Source organism: Leptopilina heterotoma, unplaced genomic scaffold (genome assembly GCF_015476425.1).
Source record: "Leptopilina heterotoma isolate Lh14 unplaced genomic scaffold, ASM1547642v1 Lhet_60, whole genome shotgun sequence".
NCBI classification, from domain to species: Eukaryota; Metazoa; Arthropoda; class Insecta; order Hymenoptera; family Figitidae; genus Leptopilina; species Leptopilina heterotoma.
Window position 1 is genome coordinate 366,909 of NW_025111138.1, and position 27,365 is coordinate 394,273.

General features: G+C 24.3%; 1 protein-coding gene across 2 annotated transcripts in view; it reads right to left on the reverse strand.

Moving 5' to 3' along the window:
* Positions 1-27,365, reverse strand: part of LOC122509452 (junctional adhesion molecule 2A-like) — a 341,612-nt gene that overhangs the window by 229,424 nt on the left and 84,823 nt on the right. Inside the window, exon 2 of one of the 2 annotated variants that reach the window (XM_043623555.1) lies at positions 23,412-23,450. The exons of the other annotated variant lie outside the window; for it this stretch is intronic. Within the exon in view, the coding sequence (XP_043479490.1) occupies positions 23,412-23,450 (39 nt within the window). The remainder of the gene's footprint in view (positions 1-23,411; positions 23,451-27,365) is intronic. 2 annotated transcript variants of the gene reach the window in all.

Here is a 27,365-nt window from a genome sequence, read left to right on the forward strand (position 1 = left end):
AAATTATAAAGTATTAAAAAATAAGTAAAAATCTGGAGTCTGACTATACACGTAGTTATACTACTTTATAGTACATTTTTTGCTATAAATGCAATATTTTTTTTAACGTTTTGTTTGACTAAAAATGACTTCTACTACTTGGATTAAAATTACATAAACGTAAAAATCATTGCGCCTGACTTAAATATATATTATACTACTTGAAATATTTTTTAAATTAAAATACTATTTAATAATGTTGCTTTTGACTAAAACTGACCTCTACTACTAAAATTGAATTTATACAAAAAATGAAGAATCTTCTTGTCTGACTAAACATATGTTATACTACTGCGACTTTTTCTTTTTAAAAATATTATTCAATAAAGTTTCTTCTGACTAAAATGTGACCTTTACTACTAACATCCAAATTATACAAACTTATAATTGTTTAACTATTAAAACTTATTAAACTTTTGTCTGACTAAACATATTTTATACTACTGAGACTATTTTTTGTAACAGATAGTCAAAATTTTAAACGTTTTTATACACTTTTAAACGAAAAAATTCGCCTGACTAAAACTGACGTCAACTACTAATATACTAATATTAAAATTCAAATTTGAAACTAAAATATAAAATCTGTTCGCTCTTTTGCCGCAATTTAAAAAAAAAAAGAAAATAGAGTAATGATTATAGAGATAAATAAATTTTCTAATTAATAAAAATTGAGTAATGAATATGGAGATAAATTTTAAACACGTTCTTTATAAATTGTTTTATTTTTTTAATTTTATATTTTCATATATTCGTGACTTTACTTTATTTTATCAATTTCTACATTTATTTTATTTATTATTTATTTTATCTCTAGTTTACTTTAACTATATGTTTATTACAATAAAAAATTGATTATATTTTGTAATTTTTCCCCCATTCATTTGAAATGAGTCAAACAAAAAAAGAAGAAAAAAAATGTTTGGAATGAAATAAAAAAAAGAGAGAAGACAAAATTTGTGAGAAGGGAAATAAAAAATTCAGGGTATATCAGAAAGTTATCGGCAGTGATTTTTTTGGAATCTTTCGAAGAAAATTATGCGACGAATATATAGGGGATTTCTCTGGCGAAGAGACACATTTACATTCGAAACGTGAAAAGTGGAACGAGGAGGGGGAGAGTGGGGGGGGTCGAGGAATTTAAAAATTCCATGTGATAAGTTTTAGGTGGCGATGAATAATAAAAAGTGACAGTTTTGCGGGGGGAATAGCCGTGTATCCGGTATATACAAACAAAACGTCACGATCCGACGTTCGTTATCACACAGCTCAACTTTTCATCGTATTGATCGGTAAAAAAAATTTTTCGTTTAGTGACGAATGAGATACATTCGTTACTCATCTCGATTCTGCATCAACGGACTTTCAGTCAGTTCCTTTTTTTTTTTTGTTTTTTTTTTATTTTGTTTCTACTCACGAAAGTTATAGCTCCCAAACAAATCCCCCGAAATTTTTTTCTTTTTATTAAATAAAATTGAAATAGTTAGGGAAAAAAATGTTTTTTTTTTTTGTAGTGAAAAATAAATTTTTTTTTTACTCTTTTATAAAATAGGAAAAATTTTTATCCAATTTCCGCTTTGCAATTAAAAAAAATAATTTTTAATTCAGTGGAGGAAAAAAAAAATATTTTATTACACTCGGATTTTATTTTAGTCCGTGAAAATGGGGGTTGTATTTTTACAAAGGATTCGAAAGTAGGAAAAAAAATGTCTGTATTCTATTTTCTTTTCATTTAAATAAAATGACTGACATTTCATATATGTATATATATATATGAGAGAGAGAGAGAGAGAGAGAGAGAAAGAGTTTAAAAATTACAAAAAAGTAAGAGTATAAAATTACATTTAATATTAGTTTTCAAGAACGTAAAGTAAATATAATTTTTTGTGGCGAAATAAAGAGAGAGAGAGAGAGAGAGAAGGGAGAAATGAAGGGTAACATTAGAATTTCTATATAATAGAAGAACAATAACAACGGGCAATCCAAACTTTTCATTTACTAACCATTTCACCGGCTTTTATTTCGATCGACATTGTGAATTTTTACGGCTTTTGTGTTTCATTTCATTTAGCAAATAATAATTAATTACTCTTCAAGCCTTTACACAGATGTATATCTATATGTGAAGCCAATGGGGGTACCTAGCGGCGCGGCAGTGTCATAAAATATGCAAAATGCAGGTCTCTCTGCACATTGCACCATTGGAGTTTCAGAAAATAAAATGAAAAAAAAAAAAAAGTGAACAAAAGGAGAAAAAAAGGCAAAATGTGATTACGAATATAGGCAAAGAGAGAGTGCAAGGGAGAGAGAAAGAGAGAAAAGCAATGAATTTAAAAAGTTGAAATGCACTGGTTAAATGAATTCGTTTTGGTAATGACTTGGTGACTTTGTAATTACATTTATTTCACGTACAGATGCAATCATTTTTAAAAGTTTACACTTCACCGCTTATAATGAACTCATCGACATGATGTTACTTTGAAAATGTGATAATTGGAAAAAAAGTAATAAATGTATTTTTTTCATTGGCAATTGTAACAAAAATGTATTAGAATCTCACCTTTTTTTTTTTTGATAACTCAATTAACATTTTTTTTTACAAAAATTAGCAAAAATTCGAAGAAAAAAGATTTTCGTTTATTTGGAAAAAATGCTGATATTTGCATGTGTTACCGATAGTTGGAAAAATATGGCAAGTAAATTGCATTTTTTTCTAAAGATACATTTTTTTTTGTATATATATATATTTGCATGTTGGAGCAAAAAATTCAGATATGAATAGAGAAAAAGAATCGTCTCTGATTTCGAGCTCGTAAAGTTTTTCTTTTATTATTACAGTTTATTGAGATGATATTTAGTTTCAAAAATCGGATTTCGATGAGAAATATTTAAAATTATGATTTGTCAATTCGAATGTTTTAATTGAAATCTGATATTATTTATCGTTTATAAAATGGAAATTGAATTTTAATGGAAAACAATAAAGTTGATAAATTTAAAAATTGCTTCGGTGAATTTTTTGCTTTGGTTTAGTTTTGAAAATTCTTTCTCTGACTTAAAATTGACATTTACTACTGATATTGATGTCATTGGTTGACTGATACTAATTTTTACTACTGAAATTGAATGTAAAAGGATACACAATTTCCATTTGGAATATTTTTTTAAATTACGTACAATAACATTTTTTTATTGCTGCGTCTGACTAAAAAGTGATCTCTGCTACTTACATTGAAAGTACTTATACATATTATAGAAATAGTATGTGTTTACTAAACTGTGTCTGACACAACGTATATTATACTACTACAAATATATTTTTTTTATAAAAATATAATTTTACAACGTTTTGTCTGACTGAAAGTGACTTTTACTACTGATATTTAAATTATAAAGAGGTAGAAAACTATTCAACTGACTAAACATATATTCTACTACTAGAAAAATATTTTTGACTTAAAATACCACATAACAATGTAGCGTCTGACTAAAATGGGACCTTTACTACTAGCATTGCAATTACAAAATTTTTAGTAATTTACATTACATTCGAAGACTGCGTCTGACTAAATATTTATAATACTACTTGGAATATTTTTTTATTTGCAATATTTAATACAGTTTCGTCTAGCAGAAATTGACTTGTACTACTTATATTTAAATTACATTAACGTTGCAAATTTTGCGTCTGACTAAACACATGTTATACTACTTAAAATATATTTTATAGTGAAAATACGATACTTTAACGTTTTGTCTCACTAAAACTGATGTGTATTTCTAATTGAAGTTTTGTAAACGTAGAAAAATTTCTGTCCGTCTCAAAAAGACATTTACTACTGAATTTGAAATTAAATTTTTTTACTTGTGTTTAAAAAATCATAGTAAAAATTTGAAGTGTTACTAATCGTAATTATTATACTACTTGGAATATTTCTTACAATAAATGTGCAATATTTTATAACTTGTTGTCTAAGCTAAAATGACTTGTACTACTTATATTAAAATTACATAAACGTATCAAATGTTGCAAATGTTGCTTTTTCATTATCTACTGAATAATAATCTTCGTATTTAATTCTTTCATTAATTCTGTCTGTCCACACTTTGTTTATTATATACTTTTTTCTATAACAAATTTCTTTTGCATCATTTCTATTTCCTAATTACAATTGCTTTTTAATAAAATTTTTAATTTTTTATAAATAAGGGAAAAAATTGTTTATACATTCTATTTATCAATTACAAACTATAATTGGAATTGAAATTGAAACTTTTTACATTTTAAAAAAAAAGGAAAAAATTTTACTCAAAAAAAAGTTCTGTTATATTTATTTACGAATTTCTTTTAAATTATTCGAAAACACCAATAACTTCTTTTTTAAATAAATATTTAATTATTATTACTTTTTCATAGGAATTAAGATTTTTAAAAATTTCAAATTAAAACATTTTTGAAATTAAACAAACTTATAAAAAATTGTTATAAAACATGAAGATATCGATCACTCCGAGTCTTCGACTCATTTTTTTAGTTTTAGTCAGACAAAACGATATAAAAAAAAAAAAAAATTATTGGCATCAATATTTGCAGTAGTATGAAAATCGTTTAGTCAGACAAAACGGTTGTTAATGTTTGGGGTCGTTCATAAACTACGTCACACTCCTAGGGGTTGGGGGGGGAGTCAAGCTTTGTGTGACGAACTGTGGGAAAAAAATTTTTTTGTATGTAAAAAATGTGACGAAGGGGGGTGGGGGAGGGGGGGGGGGTAAAAATCAGTCCGAAAAAGCGTGACGTAGTTTGTGAATGACCCCTTTATTAAATCTCAATTCAAGTATAGTAAAAGTCCGTTTTAGTCAGACGCTATATTATTAAGTGGTTTTTTAATTTAAAAAAATATTTCTAGTAGTTATTAATTAAATAAAAATTCAAAAATATTTCCCTTTCTCTAGAAAAAAATATGTCATCTATTTCCCATCGTTTTCTTACCTGTAATATATGTAAAAGAAAAAAAAATATTATATCTGAAAATAATACTTAAAAATGAACTACGGGAAAATTTTTTCAAGAAACTTATACAAGAATAACGATTATTCGCGAACTTGAAGGTAAAGTTTCATGACTTATTTTCATTTGTGAAAACTTGCTGGCGTATATGACTGATATATCTCGAAAAGGAAACGAGGTTGCGTAGATTTCATGTATAAAGTTTAAGAAATATATATGTATAGCTATATATATATATGTATATATATATAGATGTCCTCTCTATTCGCGATAGAGAATCATGACATTTGTGCATGAAACTGAGGCAATTTTGAAATGATGAACTTTACGTCAGTGGCCCACGTTCCTTAATTGGGTCGACTCGAACCAAGATAATTTCTCTCCACGTTGAGAAGTCGTCTTATCTTTTGTCTCAATTCAAACGAAAGATCTTACTCCCCTCTATCACTACTCTCCACCCCCTTTTCTCGTAGTGAAATTATATATCTCTCTTTTGTGACGAATTCAGTGAATCTCTATCCGCGATGCGCATATTTTATCTAAAGAAACTTTATTAATTAAATTATATAAAATTACTTAATTCCGTGTTAAACAGTTTTCCAACTGTCGATGATTTAAACGTTTAAGTAAATTAAAAAGTTTTTTATACACCTCTCTTTCTCTTTCAGAAATCTTTTCTGCTTCATTATATAAAGTAATTTTGGTTTCTTCATTTTAAAAAAAATTTTTTTTTTAATTTTGAAAAACGGAGTACTTTTTTCTATTTGATTTTTAAAATAATCAAATTGATTTAATTCGTTCTACTTATTTATTTATTTTTTTTTGTTTCTTATCCTTTTTTTATTATAATTATAATTTTATATTATATTATATTATATTACAGTCAAATTACATTCATTTCTAATTATCTAAAACGTTTGAACTTTTTTGTCTGACTAAACGTATATTATACTACTAGTTACATTTTTTACAATAAATATAACAGTTTAACTTCTTTCGTCTGAGAAGAAGTAGATTTTTAATTTTTAAATTAAGCGATTTACAATAAGGAAATATCCTTTCGTTTCAATTTACAATAAACGACCTTTAAAGACAAGAATATAATTTTAAAAACGTACATTATTCTCGTTCACATATAGTTCATGTGAGGTTCTTCTCTTTAAAAATTCTTGTGTTATTTTCTCATTTCTACGTATATATATATATATTTAAGCGAGTGGAAAAAAAAGGGAACAACGCATTTGAAATTGTAGAAAACCGGAAAATGTAAAAGGAACGTCTCTAACGGAAGTAAAAGTCCCAGAAACTCAGCTTCCAATCGAAATGCATTTTGTTACGAGGTGCTAAAGTTCGTATTCATCTTTGTTTTTTTTTCTATCTCTTTTTTTCTCGGGTCCCGCATTATTCCTTTTGTTTTCCGTTTCGCACTCTCGCCCTGAAAATAATATCCTGTGTAAAATCGCAGTATTCTTCTTCTTTTTAACACTTTTGGTTCCTTTTTTCTACTCGTTCTCCATATTTTTTTCTTCTCTACATACAATCTCTTTTTCAATTCCCCTTCCTCTATTTTTTCAGTTTTTTCGCCTCTCTGTCTCCTTTCGTTTCCCCCTCCCTCCGCCCTCTCTCTCTCTCTCTCATTCCCTTTCACCTCACATTTCACGTATACGCTCCTTTAATTCCCAGCAGTGGTGCTTTTCTAAATTGACTTGCAATCTGGTGAGATAAAAGGTTCCTTCGTTTTGTAAAACCATCCTGCGGCTATTTAAGAAAGAAGTGGCTTGTTCGAGAAGATAGAGGGTGAAAAGACAAAGAGAGAGAGGGATAGTAAGGGTGGAGGAGTGGATGAAGTGAGAAAGAAAATTCTGAAATCATTTCAAGTGATGGTGGTTGACTAACTCATTATGTTAGGTGCCCTCTCGTTGCTCTCACGTGTCATCAACACTTTAAGACGAGAAATGGGCGTGTTAAGTCATGGAACTCGAGAGTCCAGTTTCTTCTCAAAGAGAAAAAAAACGAGAGAGAGAGAGAGAATGAGAGAGGGAGAGTGAAAAAAGAGTTTACTGTAAAAAAGTCTCATATCTATCCAAAAAAAATTTCATATCTTTATATTTTCTTTCTTTTAAGAAGTAGAAAATGTACTTGATGCACATTTTTACATCCAGTACACTTTTTTTCATAATAATAAAGTATTTTTTTAATACAACTTTAAATATTTTTTATAGTTAAAAACTTTAAGAGCCAAAAAAAAGTCGCTTTAGTTACATAAATTCACAACAGAAGTCGCGAAAAGTCGCATGAAATTTTAGAAAAAAACGATAAAAAGAGTCAATAAATTTTTAAAAAATGGCAAAATGCTAATAAGGTTTTATTAGAATTGAGTGTAGAATGTAACAAAAATATTTTTAATGAAAATTATTTTATTTGTATAAAATATCAAGAAAATAATTAATCCTCCGAATCAAATATTAAAATAATAAAAAACACAATTTTAACGTTTTAACAAATATTTTATTTGTAGTTTTTTTTATTTGCAATGAGACACAAAAATAATTTTTACACTGCAAAATAAGACACCTGTTTTTGCAGTGTAACAATTACTTTTTAAAGCAAAAAAAAAAAATACTTAACTGAATCGAATAATTGGTTTGATTATTATTTATTAAAAAAATTTTACTACTGGCATATAAATTATATGAATGATTTTACATCTGACTAAACATATAATGTACTAGTTAAAATATTTTTTGTAATTAAAATAAGATTTAATATATGGTTTCGTCTGACTAAATCTGATATTTACTACTAACATTATTGAAATTATATCAACGTAAAAAAATTTATGTCTGACTAAAACAGAAATTTACTACTGAATTTGAAATTAAAATTGTAAAGTATTAAAAAATATGTAATCAAATTAAATATTAATTAAATTATATCAACGTAAAAAAATTTATGTCTGACTAAAACAGACATTTACTACTGAATTTGAAATTAAAATTGTAAAGTATTAAAAAATATGTAAAAATACGGAGTCTGACTATACACGTAGTTATACTACTTTAGTATATTTTTTTGCTAAAAATGCAATATTTTTTTTAACGTTTCGTCTTACTAATACTGAACTTTACTACTAGCATAAAACTCCCACAATCGTAAAAATCATTGCGCCTGACTAAACATATATTATACTACTTGAAATATTTGTTTAATTAAAATATGCAATTTAATATTGTTGCGTTTGATCAAAACCTACCTGTACTACGAATATTCAATCTATATAAAAATTAAGAACCTTTTTGTCTGACTAAACATATTGTGTACTACTGCAAAAAGTTTCTTTTTAAAAATATTATTCAATAAAGTTTCGTCTGACTAAAAAGTAACCTTTACTACTAACATCGAAATTACATAAACTTCTAAGAATAAATAAAACGTAAAAATCATTGCGCCTGACTTAACATATATTATACTACTTGTGATTTTTTTAATTAAAATACAATTAATTGAATTTAATTAATTCATTCATTTATTCATTAATTCATTAATTCATTCATTTATTCATTCATTCATTCATTCATTCATTCATTCATTCATTCATTCATTTAACGAAAATACCATTTAATAGTATTGCGCCTAACTAGAATTGACCTTTATTACTAATATTGAAATCACATAAACATCGTCTTATTAAATAACATTGAAAGATTGCGTCTAAATAAAACTGACATTCACTACTGAAATCAAAATTACAGTTTAAAATAAATTAAAATATTTCTTAGATTTTTTACAAAATTTCTATTAAGTATAAAAAAGTTGTTCGTGGAAATAAATTTTATTCATAAGTTTTAAAAAAGTTTTATTATTATCGTAGTATTTTAAATGATTGTTCTTACTTTTAAATACACGATTATTCTAAGAATATCAAAATTGAGACAAAAAACGTATCAGTATAGTTGCGAAGCAACGTTTTGATACGTTTTTTGTTTCAATTTTGATATTATTTGTATTCTTTATTTGTCATCTTTAAGAGATAGTTATTCTTTTTGTAATTAGGTTAATTTGCTTTAATTAAATGAAAAAAAAGGAAAAAATGAAGATTAAAAGCAGATAATCCAATTATTTTTTAATGTAATTAGTTAAGTGTTGATATACAAGAAAAATGGTATGTTTATTAATTGAATTTTGTTTGGTGATGAGAGGCAAAATGAGTATGTAGTGCATCTTGTTTGCGTGATTTAGTTCTCTAGGGGTTTTGGTAGTTTTCGATTGTTTAGAAGCAACCCTAAGCCAGTAATTAAAGTACATTATACCCAACGGAAGTTTATCTCTCTCATTGTGCCTCGGTTGCTTCCCCTGTGGCAGGAAGTAAGGGTTAACGGTAATGTTAACATTAACCTTCATCTCGATGATAACACAAACCGGAAAATATTCACATCACGACTCTCACCACCTGAGAAGGGTCGTGAAAGAGAGAGAGAAGACTTTAACCAAACTGCCAGAGAAGAGGTTTATAGAAAGCTTCTTTTATACCCTTTTCTCATGTCCTACTTGTGTTCAAATTTCAAAAATTCCACGTTCTCTCTCTCCCAAGATGCCGGAAGTTTTTGTATATCCCAAAAAGTCACGATACCAATTATATATCATAAAAATTCATCATTCTTGAATAAAAAAAATGTTGTTTGCTTCTCTCTTTTTTGGCAATTTTCCATTTAGGATTGATGATGATGAAAAATGTAAATTTGGAAACTTTACTTGTCAGTTGAAAGGAAATTAAGATGTTGGAAAAATTGGCAGGTCGATTAAATTCTAGTTATATATTTCTTTCATGTCCTATCACTTTCTCACTGACACGAAAAACCATTTCTTTAACCTCAAAAGGTGGTTTGCTTCGTTTATTACAATTTGAAGACCGACTAGAATTTCACCTGTCGACTTTCGTCTTATGAAACCTTTTTTCCGCCGAGATTTCTGGAATCACTTTTTTCCTCTCTCTCTCTCTGAGTTCTCTTTCTTTCTTTCATTCATTCGCTCGTTCTTTACTTCCTTCCCTTTTGCTGTCGATGAAAAGATCCTACCAGCCATTAAGCAGCGAAACGCCTTAATGTACTGGGGGACCAACTTTCCGTTATCTCGGTCAGACCAACTTTCCATCGTCGATGAAACTTGAAACTTCTCTACATTTTCAAAACTAATTTCCTCAAGTTTATCCTTACTCACGAGCTACATTCTAATAAGCATACTAATTTATTTTACTTTGCAAAAATTACTTTGTCGATGGCGAGAGAGGGAGAGAGAAAGGGGAGAGAATATATGCGCCTTTGATAATCTTGACATTTTACTGAAAATGTCATTTTCTCAAGTAATTTGCTTTAAGGTCGTACAAGACAGTTTTTGATATCGTCAAACGAGATAAAAGAACATTTTATTGCAAAATTAAATAATGTGCATCATGGTATGTTATTGAAAATTAATTTCATAATATCGCAAAATTCTATTCTATTCTGACAATAAGGAATTCAGGGAAAAGTCAGGAATTTTTATTAAAAGTACTAGAAAAATTTAAATTTTTTAAATTAATAAAAAATTCTGAATTTTTGTGTCTTTTTTGTTTGACTCATAAACTATAAAAATTACCACGAATTCCAATATAAAACCTTCAATTTTTCAATGTTCTGACAAAAATTTCTTTTTAAATAACTTGAATCTTGATACAACCATCAAAAAATAAATAAATTATTTAATGGATAATTTTACTTAAATATCACAAAATTAATTCAATTTTAAAAGAGTTACGTTTACAATTTTCATAAATAAATGAACTTTAACAGCATGTGATTGTTACAGAATTCAATGTTAATTTTTTCGACCACTTTTCTCTTAAAATATTAAATAAATTAAGCTAGTTTTTTGTGAATAACTCTAAAATATCATAAAGAAGGGCAGTGATGTGAAAAAGTTTTAATATTTTTAAAATTATTTATTAAAAAATAACTTTAAAATTATCAGTTCTCAAAATCACTTTTAATCAATTTCTCGTCTTTTCCGATTTCAAAGTATTTTTTTATAATTTATTTTAGAATTATTAAAACTTTTGCACATCACTGCTCTTCTTTATTATATTTTAAAGTTATTCACAAAAAACTAGCTTAATTTATTTAATATTTTAAGAGAAAAGTGGTCGAAAAAATTAACATTGATTTCTGTAACAGTCACATGCTGTTAAACGGTTTCAATTTGAAATTTTATAAAATTTTAATGTTCAATGAATTTAATTGAAAATTTTAATAAACTTAGATTTTTGAAAAATTTTAATAGTTGAAAATCTTCTAAAATTATGTAGTTAAATTTGTCAATAATATATTTAAATAATTATTAGAAATAATGGATTTCTAGAAGAATTTTAGTTAAAAAGAATAAAAAAATTAAATTTTGAAGAACTTACAAATGATTGCAGAAATTAAATTATTTTCAAAAGTAATAAAATTCTTATCACAAAATTCAATTATGTTCAAAAATTACAAAAAATTCTCGACAAAAACACAATTATTATCTTTATAAATAAAGAAATTCTTTTTCAAAATTCAATTATTTTCAAAAATGTTCCTCATTTTAATGATTTTCAATGTCTACTAATTTAATAAAATTACTCAAAAGAATTCAATTATTTAAAAACAATTTTAATAAAATTGTATGCAAACATTCAATTATTTTCATAAATAATAAAAATTTCACAGGAATTTAAATATTTACAAACTTCTCTTCTCAATATTTCAATTATTTTTAGAAATAATAATAAAAATTTTATAAACCATTCAATTATTCAATCAGTAATTTATTTTTGAATTTAAATAATTGAATTCTCGTAGAATTTTTTAATAAAAATGGATTTGAAAATCAATTTTAGTTTAAATTTTAAATGATAATAGAATATGAAAATAATTTTTAATAATTTACAGTTACAATATTCTTATAATATAAAATAATTATTTTAACACTCGATCCTCTTTAATTATTATAAAACATGAAGAAATCGATCACTCCGAGTCTTCGACTCGGAATAATCCTTATCTTTATGTTTTATAAAAATATTTTTAAAGTTGATTAATTTCAAAAAGGTTTGAATTTGAAATTTTTGAAAATCATAATTCCTATGGAAAAATAATAATAATTAAATATTTAAAATATTTAAAAAAGAAATGATTGTTTTCGAATAATTTTACAATTAAAGATATTTGTAAATAAATATAACAAAAAATTTTTTTCAATAAAATTTTTTCCTTTATTTTCTGAAAATTCAAAAATTTTCAGTTTCATTTTCAATTAAATTTTCTAATTGACAAATATAATTTATAAACATTTTTTTCCTTTATTTTTGAAAAACTTTGAATTTTATTAAAACAATTGAAATTAAGAAATAGAATTGATGTAAATTATTTTCTTTTAAAAATTAAGAATTTTCTACAAAAATATTAAGAAACGGGAATGACTAATGTTTTTCTTCTCAAAAGAAAAAAATGAGTTTGTAAACAATATTTTTATTGAGAAATAAAAATTATGAATAAAATGGGTATATTTCCTACTTCTTAATCAAAATTTTTTAACAATTATCAATTTTCTAGTATTAAGAGTTAATAAATAAATAAGTAAATGTAAAAAAATAATTAAATTAATTATATTCAGCGTATAGCGACCAAAAAGAAATTACACATAAACGAAAATTATTGAAGCAAATGGAAATGTAAAGAAAAAATTACAAAGTCAATAAATGAAGAGAAACGGAAAGAGGAAAAAAAATAAATTTAACTAAATCTACAGAAGAGGGTTTTAATAAAGATAAGGGGCAATATTGTCCACCCCTCCCTCTCACCATCTCTTAAATATAATCTACATTGCTTTTGTTTAGATAAGATCAATTCGATTTCACATAATGCAATAAAAATGTCGAGCATTAAAAAAACATCAGCATTAAATCGAAATAAATCTGTCTGGAATGTTCGCCGGTAATAAAATTTCAGGAACAATATCCGTAGTAATAAATTTCATTTTATTCGCCATATAATAACATCAAGTATCATTCTGTTTGCATTTTTTTTTTTTTTTTTTAAAACCTTCTGTGTTAAAAAGTGAAAATTCACAAGAATTTTGTTTGCTGTTTTTATGAAAGTTGATTTTTGAATATTGCAATAAAAAAGCCTAAATAAGTATTATATGAATTTTTTAATAATAATTTTTGTAACTAAAATTTTTTCTCAAAACGATTTTTGAGAAAAATATTAGATATTAGATGGTTTATTGTTAGAGAAACTTATCGCTATATTGTAACATATTTTTTTTTTCATCTATACTTTTAAATGTAGAAAGAAAAATTTATTTCCCTCGTAAAGAATGCAGGAAATTTTTCTCCTCAACAAAAGTCTCGAAATATAACGAAATCGCACAAATTTTGTCTTGTACTTTTATTGCGATCGTCTGTCTTCATCACTCAGGCTTGACAATGTGTAGCGCAGCGATAAAATTTCAAGCAGTATAGTGAACTTCGTACATAACATGTAAGAGAGGAAGGAGGACCTTCCATTTTAGCACCTTTTTTCCTGGGGGCAAAAAAAAAAAAACATGTGTCACGTTATTCAGAATGAACGAATATTAAGACTTTCAACAAATTGTTTTCAAACCCCCCCTCCCCTCTCTACTACCCCCTCCCGACATCCTGTCCTCTCTTATTCACTCTCTCTCTCTCTCTCTTTTTTTTTTGCATGTCGAAAGCAATTCATATGAAAAATGTTCTTTACGCTTTTGTCATTTTCGAGATGAGTTTTTTATCGATCACTTTCTCACTTTCTCGTTATTACACATCATGCAATTCACACTTTATTTCAATTTTTCATTACTCTCCTCTCGCCTTTTTTCCTTGCCGTGGCTTCGTCACATTATTTATTTAGAATAAATTCACACGCCTTGGCAAATTATTTTAAGGAAAGGAGAATTGTTTCTTCATTTTTGTATGCGTGGCAAACTTTATGTCTGACTAAACATTTATTATACTACTTGGTATATTTACTTGAATTAAAATGACATTTCATAATGTTGTGTCTGACTAAAGCTGACCTTCACTACTAATATTAAAATTACGTAAATGTTTCAATTACTAAAACATTAGAACTTTTTTGTCTTACTAAACGTTTATTACACTACTGGGAATATTTTTTATAATATTTCGTTACGTTTCGCCTGAAAAAAATTGGTTCTACTTATTTTAATGTTTAATAAACGCAACAAACTTTATGTCTGACTAAACATAGACTATACTACTTGGTATATTTTTTGAAAATTAAAATACCATTTAATAATGTTTGGTCTGACTAAAACTGACCTTTACTACTAACATTAAAATTATATAAATTACTGGCTAAAAAGTCGGAATTATTTTGCCTGACTAAACGTGTACTCTTCTGCTAGGAACAGTTTATAACGTTTGTCTGACAAAAACTGATTTTTACTACTTATATTGAAATTACGTAAGGAATCAAAATTTTGCGTTTTACTAAACATATATTATACTACTTGCAATATTATGTATGATAAATATAACATTTTATAACTTTTCGTCTGACTAAAACTACTTATATTGTTGAAATTATCTAAATTTTCTAATTAACTAAAATGTACGAAACTTTTTGTCTGACTAAACGTATACTCTACTACTGGGGATAATGGGTTTCAATAAGTACAACGGTTTATAACTTGTCGTTTGACAAAAGCCGAATTATACTAATATTCAAATTACATAATCGTTGCAAACATTGCGTCTGACAAAACATATATTATAGTACTTGGGTTTTTTTTAAACTAAAATATCAATTAATAATGTTCCGTCTGACCAAAATTGACCTTTTCTACTAAAATTAGAATTACTGTTAAACATTCGCAATTTACAAAGCAATAGAAGACTGTGTCTGACTAGAAACTACCTGTACTACTAGTATTCAAATTACATAACGCATATACGTCTGACTAAACATATATTATACTACTTAAAACATTTTTATTATTAAAATTCGATTTAATAACGTTTCTTCCGACTAAAACTGTTGAGTACTACTTACATTATTACAGTACTACTTAGATTACTTAGTTACTAGAAACTTAGAAAAGTTTCTGTTTGACAAAAACTAACATTTACAACTGGATTTGAAATAAAAATTTTGAAATTTAATTAAAAATCATAGTAAAAAATTCAGAGTCTGAATAATTCTAATTATATAGTACATGGAATATTTTTTACAATGAATTTTCAGTATTTTATAACGTGTTGTCTGACTAAAAACGACTTGTACTACTAGTATTCAATTTACATAAACATAGCAAATGTTGCGTCTGACTAAACATTTATTATACTACTTGTAATATTTTTTATAATTAAAATTCGATTTAATAACATTTCGTCTGACTAAAACTGACATTTACTACTTACAAGCAAGTTACATGTTTGTCTGACTAATATTGTCTTCTACTACTGACTGAAACCGACCTACACTACTTATATTTAAATTACATTATCGTTGCAAATATTGCGTCTGACTAAACATATATTATACTACTTGGCATATTTTTTTAATTAATTACTTAACTGCTCTTTACTACTAACATTGGAATTACTTTAATATAATAATTATTATATATTGAAATTAAATAAACTTCTAAGTATAACTAAAACCTATGAAACTTTTTGTTTTATACTGACGGACTAAACACATAATATACTACTTAAAATAGTTTTTATAGTTAAAATACGATATAATGACGTTTCGTCTGACTAGAACTTTTTTTTGAACTTTACTACTCGCATCAAAACAAAAAAGTCCCCTTTACTAATTTGTTTTAATTAAATGAAAAAAGGGAAAAATTAAGATTAAAAGCTGATAATCCCACGGTAAATCGTTAGGTATTAAAATAACACCAAAAAGGATTAAAATAATCCAATTTAGTGTTATTTTAATCCATTTTGGTGTTATTTTAACACCTAACGATTTACCGTGCCAATTATTTTTTAATATAATTAGAGTTAATATATAAGTATACATATATTATTAAATATTTAATAATTATTATAATCACAGTAAAACGTAAAGTGTTAAAATAACACCAGAATGGATTAAAAAAAATCTGCAACAGTTTAATCCCTCTAGGATAAAATTAACACCAAAAAGGATTAAAATAATCTATTTTGGTGTTATTTTTAACGATGAATGAAATATTACTTTAAATAAAATACCAAAGTCAACGATTTGTAAAAATTTAACGAATTTAGCTTTTCCAGGGAGAATAGTAAGTTAGTTACTAACTTAGTAACTAACTTACTAACTAACTTAGCAACATAGTTATACGGAGAGAGAATATATATTAAATTTTGTAAAAGTATTTTACAAATTGGGGAAAAAGTGCAACAAAGCGAAATTTTGATATAGAAAATACTAAACTTTAAAAAAAGTTTTGTGAAATTTATTAAAGTTATATTAGAATTTAATTAATATTCTTGATATTTGATATAATTATACTAAATTTCACATAAGTTTTTTTAAAGTTTAGTATATTTTATATCAAAATTTCGCTTTGTCGCACTTTTTCCCCAATTTGAAAATATTTTTACAAAATTTAATATATATTCTCTCTCCGTGTACTAAATTCAATTGTGTTCAAAAATTTCATAAAATTCTCGTCAAAATTTCAATTCTCTTTATAAATAATAAAAGATATTCAATTATTTTACAAAATTTTAATCAAATTCTTGTCAAAATTTCAATTATTTTCAAAAGTTTTCTAAAATTCAATGGTTTTCAATATCTACTATTTCAATAAAATTTTCCAAAAGAATAACATTATTAAAAAAAATTTTAAATAAAATTCTACGCAAACATTCAATTATTATCATAAATAATAACATTTTTACAGGGATTCAATTATTTTTATAAATAATAAAATTCTTTTAGGAATTCAATTATTTTCATAAATAATAAAACTCTCATTGCAGAATTTCAATTATTTTTAATGCAATTTTAATCGAATTCCTCGAAAAATGTAATTATTCTTAAAAATTTTATTAAAATTCGTCCAAAGAATTTAATGATTAAAAAAATTTGTTGATAACATTTTTTATGAGAATTTAATTTCAAGAAACATGAAATTAATAAATTATTTATTTTTGTATTTAAATAATTAAATTCTCGTAGAATTTACTAATAAAAATGGTTTTAAAAATGAATTTCAGTTAAAATTTTAAATTATAATTAAATATTAAAAGCATTATAATGTGGATTTTTAGAAATAATTGAATTTTGAAAAAGTTTCAAACTAAAATCATTGAAATTCTTAATTTTTCATATTTTAGACAAACAATTCTGTAAAATTATTTCTTTTTAAAAGTTTAATAGGATTTTTATTGAAATTATTACAAGTTTTTATTTTTCAATATATATTTAATTGCAGAATTTCCGAATAATTGAAATTTTGTAAATTTGAATTGTAAACGAATGAATTTGAAAATTCTGATAAAACTCATCGCAGCGTTTCAATTATTTTTCATACAATTATAATTAAATTCCTTGAAAAAAGTAATTATGTTCATGCAAATTTTAATAAAATTCGACAAAAAGAATTCAATTATTTAAAAATTTGTTACTAAAATTTTTTATGAGACTTGAATTTTGATAAACATTCAATTATTCAATAAATTTTATTTACTTTTGCATTTAAATAATTAAATTCTTGTAGAACTTTCTAATAAAAATTGATTTTCATTTCATAAAAATGAATTTCAGTTAAAATTTTAGATTATAATTGAATATTAAAACCAATATAGCGTGAATTTTTAGAAATTAATTTGTTTGAAAAAGTTTAATTAAATTTTCTTTTATATTTTTTTCAAGTTTTTATTTTGTAATATGCATTTAATTAAAGAATTTAGGAATAATTGAAATTTCGTGAAATTGAATATTGTAAGCAAATGGATTTGAAAATTGCCAAAGAACTTTTTCGAAAATTATTAAAAATAATAGATATGAAGTAAAATTGTAGTTAAAAATTTTTGAAAATAATAATTGAATTGAAATAATGAAAATAATTTTGAAGAAGTATAATATTCTTATTATATAAAATAATGATTTTATTACTTGGTCATCTTTAATTATTATAAAATATGAAGAAATCGATCACTCCGAGTCGAATCACTTCGAACTCGGAGTTATCGATATCTTCATGTTTTATATTTATAAAAAAATTTAATAAATTAAAATTTCATTCATTGTAAAAAATAACACCAAAATTGATTATTTTAATCTTTTTTTGGTGTTAATTTAATTTGCAACACTTTTCAATACCTCACGATTTACTGTGATAATGATGATTTTATCACTCGGTCGTCAAATAATAAAAAATTATTGCTTTATTATTCACTTCAAGACTAAAACCAAAATTTTTCCCGATTCTTAAAGAATATTTTGGCAAACGTCGAATAAAATTTTTTAATGATATTTGTCGAGTTTCATGCTTCGAAAAAAAGGGGGAAAGGAAAGTGAGGAGAACGAGATAAAAAAGAAGATGATACGATTGGCATCCCAAGGGAAAATTCGAAAAAGATATAAGGGGGCTGAAAAAGAGACGAAAAGATAAAAAAGATTGAGTGAAAGAGAGAGAGAGAGTTTTGTGCTTGACGCAGTCTCTTCTCTGCCACGAAAACCAGGAATATGCTCATGCATTCTAGGAATGCATACATTACAGAGCTGTATGTCATACTCCGCGAGGCGTTCAGACGATGTCACGTCGTCCTGCATCGTCTCTCGTTGGGAAAGCTGTCATCCACTTCACTCCTGACATTCTCTGAAGAAACTGTACAAGTTGAGTACAGATCGTGTCGAGTACACGCGTCCTCCTCCTCCATCCAACACATTATTCACAAATACTGACGAAAATTTGCACTTGACGATTACGTTTATAAATAAACTAGATGGAAATCTGATTTTCAAATATAGGTCTCTCGCTTGAGGAAATCAAAGTTTTTTTTTATTCACTGGCAGGAGGGGGAGATTTTTTTTTTATTTCAATATCGACATCAAGTTTGGAATACGAGGAGAAATAATTTTTTTTTCAACTTTTTCGAATTCGAATTAATTGTTTTTTTTACAATTTTTATTTTAATAATTGACGAATTTTTACTTTTTAAGGAAATGAAACTTTGCGGATATTTTTTAAAAGAGAATATTTTTTTTACAAATTGTAAATTTTTATTTCACTTAGAAATAATTTTATTTGGCTTAATGAAATTACCATTAAATAAAAATTCCACTGAATGAAATTTCTTATGAATAAGAATTTTGTTAAATAAAATACTGCTAAATAAGAATTCTTCAAAAATTCTGCAAAATAAAAAGTCTGTTGTTAAATGAAATTCTGCTGAATAACAATCATATTAAATAGAAATTCTCTTAAAAAAGAATTCCGCAAAATTAGTTTACTTATAAAAAAATTCTAATTACAATCAATTAATTAAATTTAACCTGTCATTAGAAAAAATTTTTTAAAAAATACTAGAAATATGCTTTGAATTAAAAATACTGGAAAAATACTTTAAAAAAAAATACTTTTAATTAAAAATACTGAAAAAATAATGTCAACATTCAAGGAAAATACGATTAAATAAATTTTTTTTTCTTTGACAAAAGAAAAAAATACATTTAAATGGAAAATTTTTCATCTAATGAAAATTCAGTTAAATGAAAGTAAATAGTGAATTCTTTTGAGTGCAGTATTTTGCCATTATTTTGTAATAGAATAATGAACATGTCTTATTTTAAACTTCTTGTGAGTCGAAGTACCGAGATAGTCTCTCTCAACTGTACTCCCTTAAGAATGAAACGGCGTTCCATTTCCGGCTGAAGCGGAAGTGAGCCGTTTCTCTACCCCGATGTTGCCACTGTGAGAGCTCCTGAGGGCGCAAGCTGCAATACTCTTCCCTCCCCTCACGATTCACCTCCCCTCATCACGATAATGCTATCGTGTACCTGTACCACCACCTATAGAGTGTCACCAATTCGAGTATTTCCACTTGAATTTTTTCCGACAGATTTTCATTTCAAACTGTTTTTTTTTATTTTTTTTTAATTTCTCAAATTTTTTTTGAAATGAAAATAAATTTTTTTTTGTTTCTACATTTTTGAATTTTTATATTTGTACAAAATATTACAAGTATAACAAAGTTTGGAATTTTATTATTTTCGCTTACAATCGTTTCTTTTTTCGCATGGGAAGCAAAAAAATTTTTTAATTAACTATATTAATCTCCGTATTCTTCCATTCATTATCTGTCCGCAGTTTGAAGTTAGTTTCTGTGTATGCTTTTATTTTATTCATTAAAAATATTGTTTGACAAATCAAAAAAAGGCAGATATTTTTTCATAATATATAATAAACTAATATTACAAATTAGAAAATTTTTTAAAAATTATGATTAACAAATAAAAAATATACTCATTTTGGTTGTTATATGCTTTTTTCTATAAAAAATTTCGTTTGGCCGATCTAAATTTTATGCAAATTATTACCCTTTTTTCTTTATAAAAAATACTAGAGAATTGTTAATTTTTATTTTATTTTCTAATTTTTATTTCTCAATAACAATATTGTTTATAAACTCATTTTTTTTCATTTGGGAAGAAAAACATTAGATATATTCCCATTTTTTAATATTTTTGTAGAAAATTCTCAATTTTCATAAATAAGGAAATAATTTGCATCAATTCTATTTCTTAATTAAAATTTTTTTAAATAAAATTCAAAGTTTTTTAAAAAGAAAGGAAAAAAATGATTATAATTTACATTTTTTTCAATTAGAAAATTTAATTGAAAATTAAACTGAATATTTTTTGAATTTTTAGAAAATAAAGGAAAAAATTGTATTGAAAAAAATGTTCTGTTAAGTTTATTTACAAATATCTTTTATTGTAAAATTATTCGAAAACAATAATTTCTTTTTCATAAATATATAAAAATATTGTCACTGTAACTTCTTAAAAATTATTTCCATATTCTATTTTTATCTAAAATTTAAACTAAATTTATTTTCCAATCAATTTTTATTAGAAAATTAAATTTTAATTTAATTATTATAAAAAATTCTTTTGACGAATTTAAAAAAAAAATTTTAGAATATAGTTACATTTTTCAAGGAATTTGATTAAAATTGTATTAAATTAAAAGTAATTAAAATCCTGCGATGTGTTTTATTATTTCTGAAAATATTTGAAATATTGAGAAGAAAAGTTTGTAAATAATTTGAATTCCTGTGAAATTTTTATTATTTATGAAAATAATTAAATGTTTGCGTACAATTTTATTAAAATTATTTTTAAATAATTGAAATTTTGACAAGAATTTTATTAAAGTTTTTGAAAATAATTGAATTTTGAAAAAGAATTTTTTTATTTATAAAGATAATAATTAGGATTTTGTCGAGAATTTTTTTTAAATTTTGAACATAATTGAATTTTGTCATAAGAATTTTATTACTTTTGAATATAGTTGAATTTCTGCAATGATTTGTAAGTTCTTTGAAATTTAATTTTTTTATTCTTTTTAACTAAAATTTTTCTATAAATCCATTATTTTCAATAACTAATTAAATTATTTTTCTAAAAAAAATTTGAATTAAAAATTTTTACGTTTTATTATTTTTTTAAATTGCTAATTTTATTTAAAAAAGTGAGTGAGAAGTCAGCTGCTCGCAAATTGTTGCTGGTTTAAATTATTTCAATTGAAGGGAAAATTGCTAATTGACTTTTAATCCATAATAATGAATATAATTTAATAAAAATTAAATATAAATTAGTACCTATTATTAAATATGAAAAGTAAATCAAATTTTATTTATGAATATTTGTTAATAAACTCTTCATAAACATCGTCGAAATTTGAATTTCGCGCCATTATTATTCTGTAAATTCACGCCTAGAGGGCATGAAAACTCTCTCACAAGTGGTAGAAACTTTACGAGGAATTTAAAGTCCTCGAAGTTTACGATTATGCAAAATGAGAAAAAATCTTTCTTTTAAACTAACTGACAAATAATTTTTCATATGAAAATCTTAATTATTTTATTTTAATTATTATTTATTATAAATTGTAATATAAACAATTGTAAATATCCGAAAAATTAGAAAAATCAATCTAGATTTCTTTTACAGAAACAATAAATAAATAAAATTTTTTTGTAAATGCATCATAAAAATTATATTTGTTTCTACTTTTAAAGTTTATTAAGCAGAATTTGTTTATTAAGCTAAATGTTTATTAAACAGAATGTTTATTAAGCATATGATGAAATTCGCACTAAATAGAATGTTTACTATAAAATTTCAGGTATAAGAGAATTATATATGCCACGAGAACAGTAGTTAATGTGTGAAAAATTCCATCACAAAAGTTTTCAACAACATGAGAGATGTTTGAGATTATATTAAACGGGAGAATGTTCTGTAGATAATCACGTTTCTCACTGTTAGATAGTTTCGGAGATAAATATGTTCCTTGACGTTATCTCATTAGGGAAACTTTGGTAAAGGACACAGCACCATAACATGGCTGTTGCAATCTGATAACAATATATAACACGTTTATATCATCACATAATAAAGGAGCAATTAACTTTTATTCGAGTTATCATTTTAAAAAGAATTCACCTTTCAATCATCTCACTTTTCTCTTTCACTTTATTTTAAAATTAACCAATAAAAAATAAATAAAGTAAACAAACAAACAACTCCGAGTAATTAAAAAAAAACTCCTTAATCACTCACATCTTTTCCACTTTATTTAAATTTTAACCTATCAGAAAAATTTCGTTTTTTACTTTTTTTTCTCTTTTTAATGATTTTTATCACTTTTTACTTTTACTGGAAAAAAAATCTCTTCCAATTTTACTTGAATTTTAACTTTTTAACGAATAAAAAATAAGTAAAATACATAAACGAAAAATTCTCTTCCATCTTTATTTGCAAATTGTAACTAATTGAAAAATAAATAATAAATAAAATAATAAAAATTAAATAAAGGGGAAAATTTCGAGTGATTGAAAATAGTTTTTTTAATGACTTTTTTCTTTTCCACTTAATTCAAATTTTATTTGAATGAATTTTAAATAAAATATTTTGAAAATTATCTTCAATAATACAATCAATAATGAAATAAAAATTTTAATACGAAAAAATAAAAGAATAAAAAATGTAATATACTATGACATTATGTTAATCAAAAGTTTTATTATAAAATAATTATAAAATAAGTAAATAATAAAATGAAAATAATGAAAATTACTCACCACGAAGAATAAGGGAAAATAGGTGGGAAGTGAACTCACCTGTAACATAAAAATAAATTTCAATATTAGTCATAGATCGTTTTTTCAAAAGGTAGAATATTTGTGGCCTTTGGTATAAAAGAAATTGAATAAATAAAAAAATATGGTAAATTAAATTTTTGACTATTTTTGACTTCATTTTTTTGACCAAAAGGCTACAAAGTTTTAGCAATAGGAATCAATAGAGAAAATAGTTTTTTTTCAGTAGGAATGGGGTGCAAAAGGTACGGGGCAAAAAAGACATATTTTAGTTTTATATTCAAACTATTGAATGAATTAATTTCATTTCATTTAAATATTTAAAAATTAGTTGAATAAAAAAACTATAATATATAAATTTTTTTTAGCCTCGACAGAAGTACTAACTCATTGCTGAAAAATTAAAATTTATTTATACAAAATTTAATTTTTCGTTGTTCATGATATATACAAGAAATGGTTGGTTTGCCCACAAAAATGTTGCAGAGCTCTCTCTCACTTTTTCTTTGTCTTCTCTCTCTCTCTCTCTCTCTCTCTCTCTCTCTCTCTCTCTCTCTCTCTCTCTCTCTCTCTCTCTCTCTCTCTCTCTCGCTCTCTTTTTAACTCTCAGTGTCAATTACAATAACGTATAGAGGTCCACGAAATTACACAGAATATAGAGTACATGTAATGTGGTCACACGCAATGAAAAATAAAACGCTGATGATAGGTACATGGTTAAATTTTCCGCTCTTTCTGTCTGACCAAAATTCGGTTTATTCTACTGCACATTTTTAATTCGACGATTTATTTTCTAGAGCTTTCGTATACAGACGCTTGTTGTTATCCTTTATTAAATATTATTATGTAAATTTTTGTTTTTTTTCCGAGTTGGTAAAAAAAAAAGAAGTTGACAATTTTTTTTTCCTCTCTCATTTTCATTGAAAAATATAGGATAAATATTTCATAAATTTTTCACAATGAAAAAAAGGGGGAAAAGTGTAGTTGTTCTAGTTTTTATTTATTATTATGCAAATTTTTTTTTTAGAGTAGAAAAAAGAATTTTATTTTATTTTTTTTATTTTTAATGGAAGAATAAGGTATCACAGTTTTTCTAAGGATATCAAATTGAGACAGAAAACGAATCAAAACGTTGCTTCAAAACACTTTTGATTTTTTTTGCCTCAATTTATTTATTTGTTTAAACAATCTACTGGCGTTCAATAAGAATTAGAATTGTTTATAATAAATTTTCTCTTTATAACGTATTAATCCTATATTAGAAATACTTTTTAGAAATTTTATATTTCTTTTCTTTTATTATGCGACTTTGAATTTTTTTTACAAAACTTTAAACTTATCGGGATTTTTTTTTATTTAAATTTCATAGTATTTCTGTTCAATTTTTAATTTTGTATTTATTATAAATAAAAGATAAGTAATAAATATACAAAAAATGAATGTAAATAATAAATAAACATTGAAAAAGCAGTTACGTTTACAATTTTCATAAATAAATAAACTTCAAAAGGTTTTAATTTGCAATTTTGTAAAATTTCAATTTTGAATAAATTAATTGAATAATAAAAATTTTACAGGAATTCCATTATTTACGAATTCTTTATAAATTTCTTTGCAATAATTCAATTATTTCCATAAATAATCAAATTTTTTACAGTAATTCAATTATTTTTATGAATAATAAAAAAAACTTTACAGGTTTTCAATTATTTTCATAAATAATTAAACTTATCGCAGAATTTCAATTATTTTTAATACAAATTTTAATGGAATTTCTCGAAAAATGAAATTATTCTTAAAAATTTTATTTAAATTCATCAAAGAAATTCAATTATTTTAAAATGCCTTCCTATAATTTATTTATTAGAATTTAATTATTATTGTCAATACATTTTTAATTAAATTTCTTTAAAGAATTAAATTATTTTCAAAAATTTTAATGAAATTCGTTTTAACAATTCAATTTTTATTAAAAATAATTTTAATAAAATTCTACGCAGAAATTTGATTAATTTCAATAATTTATCAAAATTAAATTATTTTCAATATCTACTATTTTAATAAAATTTCACAAAAGAATTCAATTATTTAAAATGAAATATTAAAATTCGTTTCAATAAGAATTCAATATTTTCATATTTTCAAAAACTTTTCTCAATTCTGTCAATTTTTTTACAGAGATTCAACTATTTTTAATACAATTTTCATCTAATTTCTCGAAAAATGAAATTATTCTTTAAAATTTTATTAAAATTCGTCAAAAGAATTTTAATTACGTATTTAAAAATTTGTTTATAAAATTCTTAAAATGAAAGTTCAATTTTGAAAAACATTCAATTCTTCAATAAATTATTTATTTTTGTATTTAAAGAATTGAATTTTCGTAGAATTTTTTAATAAAAATTTATTTAAATATGAATTTCAATTAAAATTATATGAAATAATTGAATATTAAACTCTCCAAATTTAAAGTAGTAAAAATGTTTTCTAATTTGAATTAGTAACTGACTTTTCGCTTTTGAATTAGCAGATTTTACTAATAAATAGTCGTTTTTACTAATTTAATAGTAAAATTTACTAATTCAAAAGCAAAAAGTCAGTCACTAATTCCAATTAATAAACATTTTTATTTTTTACTAATTCAAATTTAGAGAGAAAGTATTATAGAGTAAATTTTTAAAAATAGTTAAATTTTGAAAAAATTTCAAATTATAATTTTTGAATGTTTGAATTTTTCATACTTCTAACTAAAAATTGTGTAGATTTAATTTTTTTAAAAATGTTTAATTAAATTTTCTTTAATTTATTTGAAGTTTTTATTTTCTAATATATATTTAATTGAATAATTTCCGAATTATCGATGAAATTTCGTAAAATTGAATTGTAAACAAAAAGATTTGAAAATTTTCAAAGAAATTTTTCAAAAATTCTAAAAAATAATTAATTTAAAGAAGAATTTTAGTTAAAAATTCTGAAAAATAAAAATTGAATTAAAGTGAAGAAAGTAATTTTGAATAAGTTACAGTAACAATATTCTTATAATATAAAATAATGATTTTATCTGTCAATCATTTTTTTATAAGTTAATTTAATAGAATTAGTTTAATAAGTATAATTTTTTATAAGTTGTTTAATTTCAAAAAGGTTTGAATTTGAATCTTTTGAAGAATTTTAATTTCTATGGAAAAATAATAATTGAATATTTATTTAAAAAAGATAAATAAATGCGAAATACAGTATTATATGAAAGTTCCATGTATTTGTAAGAATTTATTAGAATTATTTAATTTTGTAAAATATAAATAAGCAAATGAATAAATAAATGATGGGAAATATACGAAATTTCCTATTGCAATTTTTAGGAAAATTCCAGTTTAAAAGTGTCAGTTTCCAAGGAATTTTTCTACATTCGCCTGAATTAACAATTTTAAAAAGAAAATAATGGTACCTACTTTAATGAAAAAAAAAATTTCGTAGAAAATTTAGTGCATATTTTATTCACATTTTAAAAGCATAAGGGAATACTTGATTACATCGCCCTTTCTTCCTTCTGAATTATTATACAATTTCCATGTAGAGCAAGTCCTTTTTTTTGAAAGGACACATCAGTCCCTTAACAATGTTTTCCTTTCCTTTTTTTTTTTTGTCAAATCCCATCTCATATAATATGAATTATTTTTTTTCCCTTTCGAAATGAATGGCAAATGAAGAATAAGAGAAATATGTGTGTAGTTTTATTGAAAGCGAGAGCAGAAGTTTATAGAATTGACAGCATCATTACGAACGATTCAGTATTTGGTTTGGGTTCTCTTCAACATTGAACCCCCTCGCTTTTACTTTCTCTAACTCGACGCTCTCACTCTCTCTCTCTCTTTTTCTGTTTACCGAACATTTGTCCTGTTCGGAACAGACGCCAGGCCATCTCAAGGGACAATA